This window comes from Erpetoichthys calabaricus, chromosome 4 (assembly GCF_900747795.2).
Source record: "Erpetoichthys calabaricus chromosome 4, fErpCal1.3, whole genome shotgun sequence".
Lineage (NCBI taxonomy): Eukaryota > Metazoa > Chordata > Cladistia > Polypteriformes > Polypteridae > Erpetoichthys > Erpetoichthys calabaricus.
Window position 1 is genome coordinate 230,214,697 of NC_041397.2, and position 14,774 is coordinate 230,229,470.

Here is a 14,774-nt window from a genome sequence, read left to right on the forward strand (position 1 = left end):
CTGTCAGTGTTTCAGTCACTAAAGGCACTGCATTGGAAGGCAGGTCAGCAAACAGAAGCACTTGTGACTCAAAATGCAGAGATTTAAGCATTGAAGTTTTACTTTTACAATAAAAAGTAATGATAATAGCCAGCAGCCACCATTAGTTCTGCTATATTTAAGCATTATAATTTCAGTTGACTTAGCTGTGCAATGAAACTGCACTAAGGTCAAAAGATCTGAGTATAGATTATTTATCAATTAAAGATTAAGTACCTTTTATATTACTATCATATTACTTTTATAATATAATGTCTTTATGCACATTCTACTTATATATATACCGGTATATATATATCTATATATAGATAATATCAACTAGTGGTGGTGCTCTAGATAGAACTTCTGCCTCACTAAAAAATACATTGAAATATAATCCCAGTGATTGTGTATATGGAGTACTGTATGCATATTCTCATCATGCTGATGTAGGTTTTCTACAAGTACTTTAGTCACTGCCACATATGACAGATATCAATTTTAAGTTTATTCACAAATCTAAGTTGGTTTTGTAAAAGTGAAAAGGTGTGTATGCATGAGCTGACCAGCTAAATTAAGAGTGCAATAATTGGTTATCCTTTACCCTGATGCTGGCACGATAAATTCTAAATAACTGACATCATCTTGTGGAATAAACAGATTTAAAAAATGAATGAATAAATATCATATGATATAATATAAAACCATACTCCCAAAATGGCTTAATCCAATTCAGAATCACAAGGTCTTGGCTGATTTCTTAAGACAAGGCAAGGCAGGAACCCACCCTGGATGGGGCATCAGTTAATTGCAGAGCTCAATCAAGAGCTTGGGGCCAAAAGAGAATTGTCAGTTAACTTAAAAGGTGTGTATTTGGGATATGGAAGGAAAACTAGAGTACCCAGAAGATGCACATACAATGACCAGGTGCATGATCTGCAGTATACTGGATCTATGAGAAACCTATGTTAACCACTGGTTCATTGTGCAGGATATCCATAATAAAAAATATAATAAAATGAAAAAGTGTGTTTCAAAGTGGTTATGAAATATAGTGTAACACAATATGCATTCTCAAACCTGCTAAATCTAATTCAGAGTATCTCAGTAGCACAGGGTGCAAAGCAGAAAACATGAAGTGGCCAACGCATGCACACATCTACACTTACAATCTCACAGAACCCATGATAAACTGGCAATCAACCTAACCAATCTGTCCCTGTGGATACTGGAGGAAATCTGGATTTCCTGGAGAAAAACCTATTCATAAAATGACAAGGTTTCTGGAATTCAACCTTGGCATGCTGGATCTATGAGGGGACAGCACTACTCATCATGGCATTATGTCAGCAATAATAATTAATAATTTCCATCACCAATTATTTGCCAAGAAAAAAAGATGGTATATAAAATAACTTTAATCATGTTACATAAACTGGAATCTTTATTTTTAGTCATCACCTCACTGATTTAGAAAGCATGAGCCACCATGTGAGGAAAGAGACAATGGGACATACTAACATCCCATCAGAAAATATATGGAGAACAGTGTGAATCTGTGTATGGTAGTGACAGCTAATAGGATTATCACGTACCCTGAAAGGATTCTCAGAAACACTTTAAAATTACAAACAGAAAATCAGGCATATGACAGAATTTTTTATTGTCACTGATGGAAAAGAAAATCAGCTATTTACTTGCAGATATGAATGTTTAAAAATATAGCACACAATAGCCATATGTCAGCCTCCTAATGTCCAATTCATCACTCTGTACCTTTACAATACGGGCAGAAGTGGGACTAAAAAGTTTCTGTCCCATGCAGCCATCTGCTGTGGATGTTCTTGAAAGTGAGTGACAAAGGCATAACATTATTAGCAGTAGACAGTATGATGGACATGATAGTATAGTTTTGAAAACTGAGTATCAGCTCTCTCAGTAAATATATTCAGAGAGCATCAAGCTTAAGTCAGGAACAGTTCTGTACAGAGTGCCAGTTCATTACAGGGCCAGCTCATGCATAAACCCACACACAACCAATTTACATTCAGCAGTGAAACTAATATCCTTGTGCTTGAGATTATGGACTACATGGAGGATAAAAATGCAGACATCTATGGAAAGAACAACATGCAAACACCATGTAAATGATGATAAGTTACAGGATACAAATCCAGGAACCTAGATCCATGAGGCAGCATAACTAACTGCTGTATCGACCCTGCCACAACATGAAAGCTGATTAGCAAAAATGAATGTTATGTTTTAAATACTTGAAATTAAACTATATCATCATATCTGTTTAAACACATGTTACCTAAGCTATTAAACATATGGCCTTACCTTCCTGGTGAGTCTCCATTTTCATCAAATTTGATACTCTCTCCTGAAACACCAGTAAAATTTGTCTTCATTAAAAAGTCTAACAGTTTTCTTCCGTCAATTGGTTTCATGGCATCACACAGTCCAAGATATCCTGGGCAAAGAGACTGCTGCATATTGTGTAGTCCGTATGCCATGGAATAAATAGCATTGATCACAAAGCCCATCTTGGTGTCTTGGACATACTGTTCCTTCAGTGACATGCGACCTGTGTATGCAATAGTTAAAAGAGCAGTTTTAGGAAGATATTATAGCTCATATATGTTTTAGCACAACATTTAAAAACTAATTAAGTGTATAACAAATGAGTCCACTCTTTTATTTTGTATTTTCTCAGACTGCTTTTAGTTTTTTTTTTAAATGGGTTTTTGGGGCAACAATGGATGTCAAGCAGGAACCAGAAACTGAGGAGCCATCAGTCAGTCTCAAGGAACACGCACAGATACATTGAACCAATTCAGTTCACCATCAAGCTAGGTTTTTCAAGTGTGAGTAGAATCCAGATCCCCAAAGGAAACTCATGCAGACCCCACAACTGATCCAGGGGCCAGTCACTGTTAGGTATAGCCAGTGGTGTAGCTAAAGATTTTGTCACCTGAGGCGGTCTTTGAGTTTGCAAAACACTTACAACATAAAACATAATACACATCGTACAAAAAATGAAAACAATGAAAATTTTAACTGCATTTTAAATTATCAGTTACAATTGCAACTTATTTACAATCTAAAATCTACAATCTACAACAATTCAAGCAATAAATCTACAATACTACTTGCTTTTATGTTGGCAAAATCACTGATCAAATTATAGAAGTCGATTTTGTTTGTCATTTGCTGCTCTATAGAAAATATGGCAAGGTTTCACTGAAGATCTTAAATTATTTTTTATAAGTTTCAGTTTGGAGAAACTTCTCTCATAGCTAGCAACACTAAAAGGAACTGTGAGGAAAATTTGCAGAAGGATTACGATATTTGGAATGTGGACGCTAGAGGTCGCTGTTGCCTGTTTCAATCCAACAGACAGACACACTGCACACAGGGTAAAATCACCAAGAAGATCTTTAATGGTTTTTCTTCTTAATGCAGTACCCAAAAGCACCTCCAGCACCATACATAAACAAAGTAACAACCATTGTTCAGAAATCTCTCCTCCACTCCTCCCACCAAGCTCTGTCCTGCTCCCACCCAACTCCGGCTCCGCTTGGTGAGTCTCCACGAGCCCTTTAAATAGTCTTTGACCCGGAAGTGCTTCTGTCCTTCTAACCACGTTATTTGTCTGCACTTCTGGGTCCGATGGAGACTTGTGGATTTCTTCAGCCCGGAAGTACTCCTGTGGTTCCATCCCCATGACTCATGAGTGTTTCCGGGCTATACGGGAAATATAAATTCTCAAGCCTCCCTGCAGCATGTCCTGGTGGCACCCATGGCACCCAGCAGGGCTGTGAAACCGGACTCCAACTCCCATGGTGCCCTGTGGGAATCTGGGGTGCCGCTATGCTGCAGGGACATCTCCATCTGGCGTTCTGAGGGAGGCATTGTCCCTGTGTAAGCGCTTTCCCCCATCTTTCTCCTTTCTGGGCGTCCTGGCCGGGTTGAGCAGGCAGCCGTTCATCACAAGAAATTAATATAGAACCAATGATACACCTTGACGTACTAGTAAGATCCATGCGTCATCGTTAATTTTGCTTGCCCAAACATCAATATGTTATAAGTTAACAGCCAGAATTTTTTGTTCGTCATACATTTCATCACTTGAAGATGAAGAACTGCTTGAGCTTGAAGATGGCTTTAATTCGGAAACATTTCATGTTCAGTAACAGTAGTCTCTTCACGATTGAGGTATTTCAATAATATCCCTTTATTCTTTTTTAATACTTCTTTTTTTGAAAAGCAGCACCATCCTCTTTTGTTTACTTCATCTTGCCTTTGAGAGAATAATTAAACATTAATAATGAGATTGAAGAGTTCGTCCCTTTCAGTCAGAGTAAGTCGACGAACTAGTCAAGAATTACATTTATAAAATATAACTTTGGAACATATGTATTTGTAACAGTTTTTAAACTTTAAAAAATTGTGTAATTTTGACATAAATAACACACATTAGCCTGCCAAAGCCCTATCAAACAAAATTGTCAAAAAAGACTAAAAAGTCTAGTACTAAATTTATTAAAAAGTGCCGCACAGGGTGGACCGCCCCCTTCTCACAGCTATGCCAGTGGGTATAGCAGCATTGTAAGACAGCAGCAACATTAATAAATAATGTAACAACTATAGATTTTCTCATTCCAAAGATATATTATAATATACCTAATAAATATGATTTATTGTATTATCAAAACAGTTTATTCCAAGTCTTTTACACTGTTGATTTTAAACAAGGCAAAATGCAGTGCTCTGTGGTGGGTTGGCACCCTGCCCAGGATTGGTTCCTGCCTTGTGCCCTATGTTGGCTGGGATTGGAACCAGCAGACCCCCGTGACCCTGTGTTCGGATTCAGCGGGTTGGAAAATGGATGGATGGATGAAAATGCAGTGCTGTGGTAAGCGTCAGTATTCCTCCTGCAAATCTTTTTTTCAGTCTCAGCTGGCTTAAAATATGGCACAGTACACGCATATGAAATGGGTTAAAATGTTCTCTAGAGAAATGAAAGAATTCTTTCAAATCATCCTGCTGTGTATTAATCTCCAATGCAGCACACAAGTTTAAGTAGAGCTGTAGTGTTTTGAACTTTGCCTCATTAGAAAAGGAAATCCATCATTTCTTCCAGCAATAGAATGAGGTTGAGTAGTGAGGCGAGATAAAAATCAAAAACCTCAAAACATGTTAAAGAAGAAATTAATCAAAGTAGATGCTGAAGATTGCAGATAGGGTGAGAAAGCACATGTGAAGCAATTCACATTCCTATTACAATTGAGAGAACCGTGCATGTCAAATTTAGACGACAATATGCTCATTTAATAAAGACATATATCTCTCTCTTACATATGCATTTCTCTTGTCTCCTTTCACTTTAATTAGATAATCTCCAGGACTAAATTATTTAAAGCATTCCCCTCCCTTTGCACAACTGCCAAACATTGAGAGCTTATGAAAATTATGTTATGAGCTTGCTAAAATTAAAACATTGTACTGCACATTACTTAAAGCACAATTTACATCTCATCCGCGCATAACAAGATAAAGGCTGTTTAACAGATGCCAAGGAAATCTGGACACATTTCAGGGTTTAAAAGAAGCACAGCACACCATCCTGTTATGAAGGTGATACAAGGTAGAGGCGCGAGACTTAATCTGGAAGAATCATGCAGCCAATCTTCAGAGTGACATTCCAGGAGATGTGATTGAATTGCAGCAGCAGCACGGGCAGACTCCATAATACATCATGACAGGAAAAGACCACAGTCGCCTGTGTAACATCATCGAACCGGAGAGCTAATCCTCTCAATAGCAATTTAGCAAACTGACATTGCAGGAAACAATCAGAGTACAAACAAGAAGGCATAGATACCCTTGCAATTTTTATTATTATGATTATAATTTTTTTTTTGCTATTGATTTTTGGCAAATTTAAAAATGCATGTATTAACATAGATGTCATGTATCTATATAGTGCTCTCACAATTTACTTTCTTGCACACATACAAATTCGTTTGTGGCCATTAACATTTGCATTAGCTACAATTCCTGTTCATTTATGTTGCATAAAAATGCACATATAGTGTATAGTATAGGTTGTAGTTAAATAGATGTACAGTAATATATAGTCAGAGATACTGCCTAAAATACTTTATTAAACAAAAAGTATCCTTTGACTGTATTTGTTGAAATTCTAACATACATAGTAAAAAAATCCCTTGTTAATGGTTAAAATATTCAAAGTGGTGTATGCAGTGCCCCCCTGATGTTTGCACTGATGGAAAATATATAAGCAGCTTACAAATAATTGATACCTTTTGTATGAAAAATGCATCATTTATATTTTTAGCTTTTTTTTGTGAAAATAGTATTTTATTGTGTCCTCATTGTATTCTCAATGAACAATTATTTTACTAACTTTCTTGAAAAAAGTCTACTTCTTTGACTGACCATTTGAAATCTGAATGTATTCTAGTATTACCTGATGGCCAACTGCCGAGATTATCTATTCAAAGCTGATTCCTTCTTTGAAACCCTATGCAGTAATTAAATAACCTGCAGTACAAATGTTTTCACTGATTCTTGAGGCATCAGGAGGGCACATATAATCATTATTATTTTTCTTTAATCCTTCTCTGTAGATGGAGTTAATAATACATAAGAGGAATGAACACATGAGGAGAATTTGGCAACATCACAAAGAGAAGCTCTTTTGTAAATAACATTGTTCATGTAAATAAGTATGGTCAAAACGCTATAGTAAAATGCCTGACAAAAACCCTCTGCTGTATGTTTATGCTCCTCTCCTCTGCAAACAAGGAAGGTAAGCCGAATCAGAAGACAAAATACAACTGACTTAAACAACTTTTTAGTATTTGATTTGGCCTGAATTTATCATTGCCACTTGATCTGAAACAGATTTTCATTTTTGTTGGCGACTGCTCAACATGAGTCCTCTTTCTAAGATTGTTTCAAACTCACTAGTGACCATTACCCATATATTGCTTATTAGGACATGAGAACAAAGATACAGACATATTGTAGAGACTAGTGAAATCTACCTACTTATTGAACTTACTAATCCAATTCAGAGCCTATCCCGGCAGCACTGGGCTTAAGACAGAAACCACTCATAAGAAGAGTGGGAAAAGGAGATGCAGAGCTTTGTAATTTCAATATAACAACAAACAAAAGCTAGCTTTAATCAGAGGCAGAAATGTGAAAATAAGGAGCTGTCTTCTAGGAGTCTGCACTGTGTGATTGCAAAGCACACCGCCATATATTTAAAAAAAAGTGATCAAATGCCTGCTCTTCATTCTCCGACTCCCTTTCTTTCTTTTCTTTCTCCATTTATGCTGGTCCCAATTCATTGATGTCCACATGCCCCTACTTTCTGCTTTCCCATCAAACCGTAAATATCCATAGATTAAAATGTTCTTGCCCTTAACATAGCCGGCAACTAACTTTCATTAGCCCTTTCATCCCAAATTCCACTGTGGGACATTACAATCTTTTGTTTTAAGAAGGTTTAAAAACAACTTGTTCATATGACATTGGAAGGTTGCCGGTTTGAATCCCCTAAATGCCAGAGGTGACCCCATTCAGTTGGGTCCTTGAGGAAAGCCCTTAACCTGCAATTGCTTTGTTCTGGGTATGATGTTAATCTTCATCCAGCCCTGCAAGCAGGACCTCCAATTTACAGGGAAAACTTAGGGGTCGGTGGCAGGATTGGCACTCCAGTCACAATAAAAACCTCACACTGCTCCAGTGTGGTGCTGAGGTGTCACCCAATCATAGTGGTTCGTCGTGTGGTGGGTGTGGCATGCTCTCAACCTCTCTTACATATGACAGATACCTTATGGTCAGTACCTTTAGAAGGCAATTCCTAGCCAAAATACAAAAATTCAAGTGTGTTATAAGTTTTTATTTTGTACTTTGTTCATTTAATAAAATTGTGATATATCTTTATTGTGTCTCTAAAGATATATGGAACCGTCTTATTCAGTATGTAAACAGCTCATGTTGGCAAGTTGTATTAACTGGTCATAAACACATTTTACTTAAAATTAGAAAATATGTGAGGATTAGTCAAAATCTTTTCAACATCTAGAATAAATTAATCAATCCAGTACTAAAATAAATAATGTGAGTCTCTGTTTAGTCTCTTGATTGTTTTAACATGTAGCAGGAAGTACTATATTTTGTTCACATACATCTTGGAATTGCAAAGGAAAGTGGTAGTAATATTGATTTGATTTGTTATGAAACATTAATGTAAGGGAAGTAAATTTGATTGCATTCTTGTTGGTTCTGTGTTTCGTTCATCACAATGTGGTAAAATAAGGAAATAACACTCATGCTAATTTTCCATTTGCACCAATTCTTCTCAGTCTAACAGCTGACCGTCAAATTCTTTTGAAGTCCCTACTGAGATACATAAGACTAAGTGCTATTCTTGCAGTACCTCTCTGACCTTTGCAGTCTTTGTGTAGATAAAGGTGTATCTAATTCTCCTCTGCGTGTGAGTTTCTCTCATGTTTATATGCTCTGGGTGTGCTGATTTTTCAATATCTTTATCTCATCTTCCAATACGACTCAATGTCTGATTCAGATCGCGGCAACATTCATATCTACACAAAAATCACACCTGGTGGTATTGTGCAGATACTAACATAATATTATTGCCTGCTTTAATGGCACAATTACTTGGATGAATACAACATTTCTCACAATAATACTAGAAAGATACAACTGCCTTTTTTTGCATTTTACACCAAACTCAACCTTTGGGTGGAAGCCTAAGTTAAAATGCCAACATGGGATGATGCAGCTTGTTCACGACTAAAGGAAGAACTGAATACACAAAGTTGAAAGAGTGACACAAGCAATAAGGCAGTTTCAGTAATCTGTAGCTAAAAAAGCAAAAGAAAAATGTGTGAGGGGAAAGTCAGCTCCAAGAAAAAAAATCTCTGTATAGCCTGGGCTACGGTGAAAACATTAAAGAAAAAAATAGAAAAACTTGAAGAAACAAAAAAAAAAACAAAACACTGTGTGAGTGATTTTGAGGAGTGTGCTAAAATACATCAATCAATTAATAGAGAACAGTTTTCAGGTGACTTCAAATAGTTGACCATAAAGCAGGAGACAGAGCTGAAGGTAGCAGAGTTAAAGATGCTAAGATTTGCACTGGGTGTGACGAGGATGAATAGGATTAGAAATGAGGACATTAGAGGGTTGGCTCAGGTTGGACGGTTGGGAGGCAAAGTCAGAGAAGTGAGATTGCGTTGGTTTGGACAATTTTCAGGGGAGAGATGCTGAGTATATTGGGAGAAGGATGCTAAGGATAGAGCTGCCAGGCAAGATGAAAAGAGGAAGGTCTAAGAGAAGGTTTATGGATGTGGTGAGAGAGGACATGCAGGTGGTGGGTGTCATAGAGCAAGATGCAGAAGACAGGAAGAGATGGAACAAGATGATCTGCTGTGGCAACCCCTAACGGGAGCAGCCGAAAGAAGAAGAAGATTATATTAGCAAGGTGAAGGCATGGCTAAGGTTGTGGTCTAATATGTGCGATGGCAGCTTATACACAATGAAGTGGTCATTTGGTCAATTTTGTTACCACAGTCACAAAGCTGTTGTAATTCTGGATGTGGCCTCCTCTCCACAGTGATGTTAAAATGCTATTAGCATTATAAACCAAAAATGCTCAGTATTTAGATTGCCATAGATACTCTAATTGGTTAAAAAACAAGGTCAGAGTTTAATTTGTTAGATCTGCAAATGTGAAGTTAATTTTGTATTTTAGAAGTTATCCAAAACAACTAAACAGCTGGACATAGTTGTACAGTAGCAGGGAGTACAGTTGGTACACTCTTATAAGTAATTATATATAGTGTGTAGCCAACTATTATAATGCCACAAGTAATATTCAGTACCTCAGTTAGGAGAATGATTGATTAGGAGAATTAGGAGAACAATCTAAAACATATGAACGGTTATTATCCTACACCACCAGCTGAATAAAAATAATGATTCAATAAACTATTTGTAGGTTAAATCCATGTGCATTTCATGTAGTGTTTTGTGTGGTGAACTCCAGTGTTGATCGGTGAAATTCACCAAAGCATTTTTCACAGTATATATACTGTGTTCGCCAGTGACCTTGTTCACTGAATATTTTCCTATATATTCACCATGCAGCCAGCTTGGACATCTTTTTTTCCCAGCTCTCTATGAAGGATTGTGAGGCCAGTGTGACATCATAGAGCTGTAACAGTTATGCGCAGACCTTTCACACATCACATCAAAGTTTGTCTGGGTGTGCAGGTATGTTATCTGGTAATGCTCCAAAGCTCAAACAGGGAATTGCCAGTACAAAGTACTGATTTTCAAATTCGGGTGGCTAGAGTTACAGCCAACTCACTGCACACTGAGTCCACATAAGGGAAGGGAACGTGGGCCAAATTCTTGCACATCTCACTATGCTGTGCAGCACCTAGTTAAAACAAACTTTAGGAGAATGACACCCCTTCCCCTTCCAGAGTCAGAAAACATGAGAGTGAGACCCTGTGAAATAATATTAATAACAAAACATTTATTACTATTTAAAAGGTGTTCCTGTCTTTCTGAAGGGAGAGAAACATGTAAAGGATCTTCATAGATAGATCGAAAACAAAACAAAAAAAGTACCATTTGCATCCAAGCTACAAAACGTTGTGCCAACTGTGTCCAATCTATAGTAATCTGTCAGATCTGCTTTATGCCTTACACATTCAGCAAGGCAAAGTCACATTTTTATGATCTAGAACCTATTTTAATTACACACATATAAGAGAGACAGAACAATCAAGCAAGTGCTCAAAATGAGTTAAGAATATCTTTTAATAAAAATAAATTTTAAATATAAAGTAATCATAACTAATTTTCTCTTAATAGAAAACAAATCCTAACATGGCCTTAGCACAAAAATGTACATGAAAAACCAACCCAAATATGGCCCAAAACCTGATACTTTGCCAGGCCCCATCGAGCTCTAGCTAGCTTATTAGCCATGTAGACAACAATGTGGCATGGGCATCAGTTTACCAACTTACAACAGATAAAATGAATTTTTTTTTTAAACACAAACTGCTCAATATGACACCCTTGGTGTATTTACTTCTAAAATTTTTGTGTATCTTCTCACTGTGCCCATTTAAATATGTTTAAGATGGCGCCCATAGCTGTAGTAGCCTATGTTGCTTACAGCTGCTTTTTACGATCAAGAAGAGATGGTCTCTTAACCTTGGTAGTGATTGATTAGGCTGTAATGGGAGATTCACGCTAATACTGAAACAAAATTGTGAAGAGGTAAAAAAATTACATTCACTGATTGGCTGGACTCTGTTCTAGAAAAAGGCACTTGGGCCAATGAGGACAGAGGAGCAGGGGCTTAAGCCACTGTAGCCACCCTGCTCTGCACATCCCTAAATATAAAACGTTTTCCAATATTTTATACTGCAATTGAATTATTTCCATTTCAATATGGCCTTCCATGACTCTCAAAAAGAAATGACGTCTATGTGCAGTATATAAAGATAAGCTACTAGAAATGTATTGATATTGTTAAGATTTTGCAAGAATAGAGCTGTTTATATTGTACATGTATAGTATATTTAAGATAGGTGCAGTCTGTTCTAAGTTTGAAAAAACAGACTGATAGAAATACACAAAACACAAAATCAACCAATACACTTTTAAAATTCAAGCACCAAATCACACAGCAGACAATACCAGTCATAAAGGAAGACAAAGAAACTAGACGGAGCCAGTCAGGACTTCCTGTAGCTTGATGCCAAAAAATAATTTAACGTCTGCTGCTGCACATTAATGTAGACTTCCAGAAGGAGTACTTAATGTACAGTATCCATCATTGCCATGTCTTCTGTGTTATCAGATGGTTTGTGATGCATGGTAGCACATCACCAACACTGAAGTAAAGTGACCATGACTTCCACATATTCAGAGACTCAATGTTTTCCTACAGACTAGAATAAGACTATGTACAAGAATAATCATTTGCCTTAACATGAAATGTTAATTTGGAAAAAGCAGGTTAATGTACATTATATAATTACCATTGTGCAGCAGTGCATTAGTCATTCATTATAGGACTCCTTAAGCATGCATCTTCTATTATGCTAGTGAAGGTGCATTGCTTTTTCCAGCAGCAATTGTCTTTGCATTCACAGTTCTTCTGCCATGGAAATATATTGGGAAACTGCCTACTTTGCTGATTTTTGCTATAAATTATGTGAAAAAAATATTGTGCATTCTTGACCTTATACAGTAAAATATGGATTTGAATCTTGCATGCTAGCTTTAAACTGATTTGAAAAAAAATGTTTAAACTTACATTTGTTTTTATTTATCTGTACTAAATGTAACCTGTACATTGAAATTACGTATTATCTCAGTAGCAAATAAATAATAAAGACATTTAAATAAAATGGGACATTGTCATTATCAATTTTTAATAATCAACACAATGTTCTCAAACCTGCTTAGCTCAATTTAGGGCTAAAATGTGCTGGAGCTTTTGCCATGAGCAAAGGTTCCAAGGTAGGACCCAAACATGGACAAAGCAATTCTCTATTGCACAGCCAACTTATGCACACGAAAACGCAATTAATTTTAATTTGGCGTGTGAAAGTGAACCAAGAGAATATGTAAAAAGTCCATGCAGGCATGGGGAGGACATGCAAACTCTACACAGCACGCATGTGACATCCAAATCCAGGATGTTATATCCAGGATGCCACAGTGCTAGCTAATACACCATGTTAATGAACGCAAATTATAGTGTTCAATATACAACAATGTGCAAATAAGTGTAATGGGACAAAAATACCATGTTTGAAAGATGTAGTGATAAAGAATAGCTGTAAGACAACAGGGTGAACCCAGACTTTGATGACAGGTACCGACTGTCAGACTGCAGAAGGGAAATCAGTTTTTTTTAGGGTGGTTAAAATCCTGTGATGTTACACATCACTTGTTATGGCAGCATTTGGAAAAATTCACTAAGACTGAAATGCCAGACTGTCTGACTTTTGAAACATAGCCTTTCTAACCTGTGTGTTTTAGTTTCTATTCTGTGTTTTGATGACAATAGTCACGGCATTTTATATAGTACAGAAATATATGAGTTTCTTCTTACCTACAATACCTTGGGTGTTTTCAGGCTGCTCACAAAGGAAAAGGTGCTCATGTGCATTTTTTCTTATGACCTCAGAGTAATTGGTCTAAATATGAGTATGGCTGAGCAATCTAAACCAACTAACAGTTTTATTGTATTATTCTATACATGCTGATCAGGATGTCTGTATTTTACTTTCTTTGTGTCTCATGTACATAATTTAGCCTTTTCTTTTTTTTTTCTAAATAAGTCATGTTCACCACAATGCTTTGTCATGTTTGCCATCTCACTACTGTATTCAGTATCACTTATTTTGAACAGTCTAATATCCACAGTATTAAATTTGATCTCCACAGATATAATTTTTAACATACAATCAGATCCATAAGTATTTAGACAGTGACACAGTTTTCATAATTTTGGCTCTGTACACAACCACATTGGATTTGAAAGAAAGCAATCAAAATGTGATTGAAGTATAGACGTTCAGTTTTAATTCAAGGGGTTTAACAAAAACATTGTATGAGCTGTTTAAAAGAGACAGACATTTTTGTACATGGTCCAGTCCTTTCCTTTTTTCTCTAATTGGCCATTTAATATTCTTTTCAGGGTCATTCCAAAATTATTTTCAACATTTCTGTATGAATTGAATGAAGCAAGTCATGGCGGGAATGTCTATAACTAGATCTGGTAGAAAGCCTGTACAGAAAACCCATACAATACTTCAATGGAAAAATAACTTAATGTTACAGAAATCTGTTGCAGAGATACAAACAGAACTAAAAGCTTACTTCATTTTAACACTAACTTTACCAATCTGACCGCCTGAGTTTCAGCATTCTCCCCTTTCTCTGAGTTTACTGCAGGAATGGTATTCAGACTAAAACAGTATTGGAAATTACAGAGTGGGGCAGTAGACAATCATATCAGTAATGATGGCTGACTTGTGAACCAGAATGAGTATAACTGCAGATACAACAACTTTTTTATTTACAGTTTAATGTTTTATTTTAAAAAATGTAGAAGTACATAAAAATATGTATTTCTTTCATTTCTTACCATGAAATACGGCTCAATATTTGAACAGCACTCAAAAAAAAAAAAAAAAAGACATCGCCATTGGTGAACTGACAAAGTGCTGGTCATACAGATATTGTAGTTAGAATCTGTAATCATTAAAATCATTAAAGACATAGTTAAGCCAGACTTAAGTAATGAGGATGTGGCCAGTACATGCGAGGAGAATGAAACTTCAGTTAATCATTCTAGATTTAAAAAATGATTTTCTAACTGTCAAAGAACAAATTGCTCAACATCTTTTTCTTCTTCATTTTTTCTTCTTTTTTCCTGGAGCAAACATCATGGTTTGTAATTGAATCATTAGCACCTCAACATCTGATCCTACTACAGCTGTTAATATTTTTTCCTGACACCTGAAAGCCAAAGTAAAATCAAATGAATAAATAACAGGAGAGAACTATAATCTAATAATGAGACAAGAGCTACCCTGGAACCAAGAACCAGAAACAAGTTTGATTGCTAATTATTCACAGTTTGAAAAAAA

At 36.3% G+C, this 14,774-nt stretch overlaps 1 protein-coding gene across 3 annotated transcripts in view; it reads right to left on the bottom strand.

Annotated features, from left to right (window-relative positions):
- grm5b (glutamate receptor, metabotropic 5b) overlaps positions 1 to 14,774 on the bottom strand; it is a 538,196-nt gene that overhangs the window by 93,225 nt on the left and 430,197 nt on the right. For all 3 annotated transcript variants that reach the window (XM_028800414.2, XM_028800415.2, XM_028800413.2), the window contains exon 5: positions 2,362 to 2,608. In XM_028800414.2, the coding sequence (XP_028656247.1) occupies positions 2,362 to 2,608 (247 nt within the window). The remainder of the gene's footprint in view (positions 1 to 2,361; positions 2,609 to 14,774) is intronic.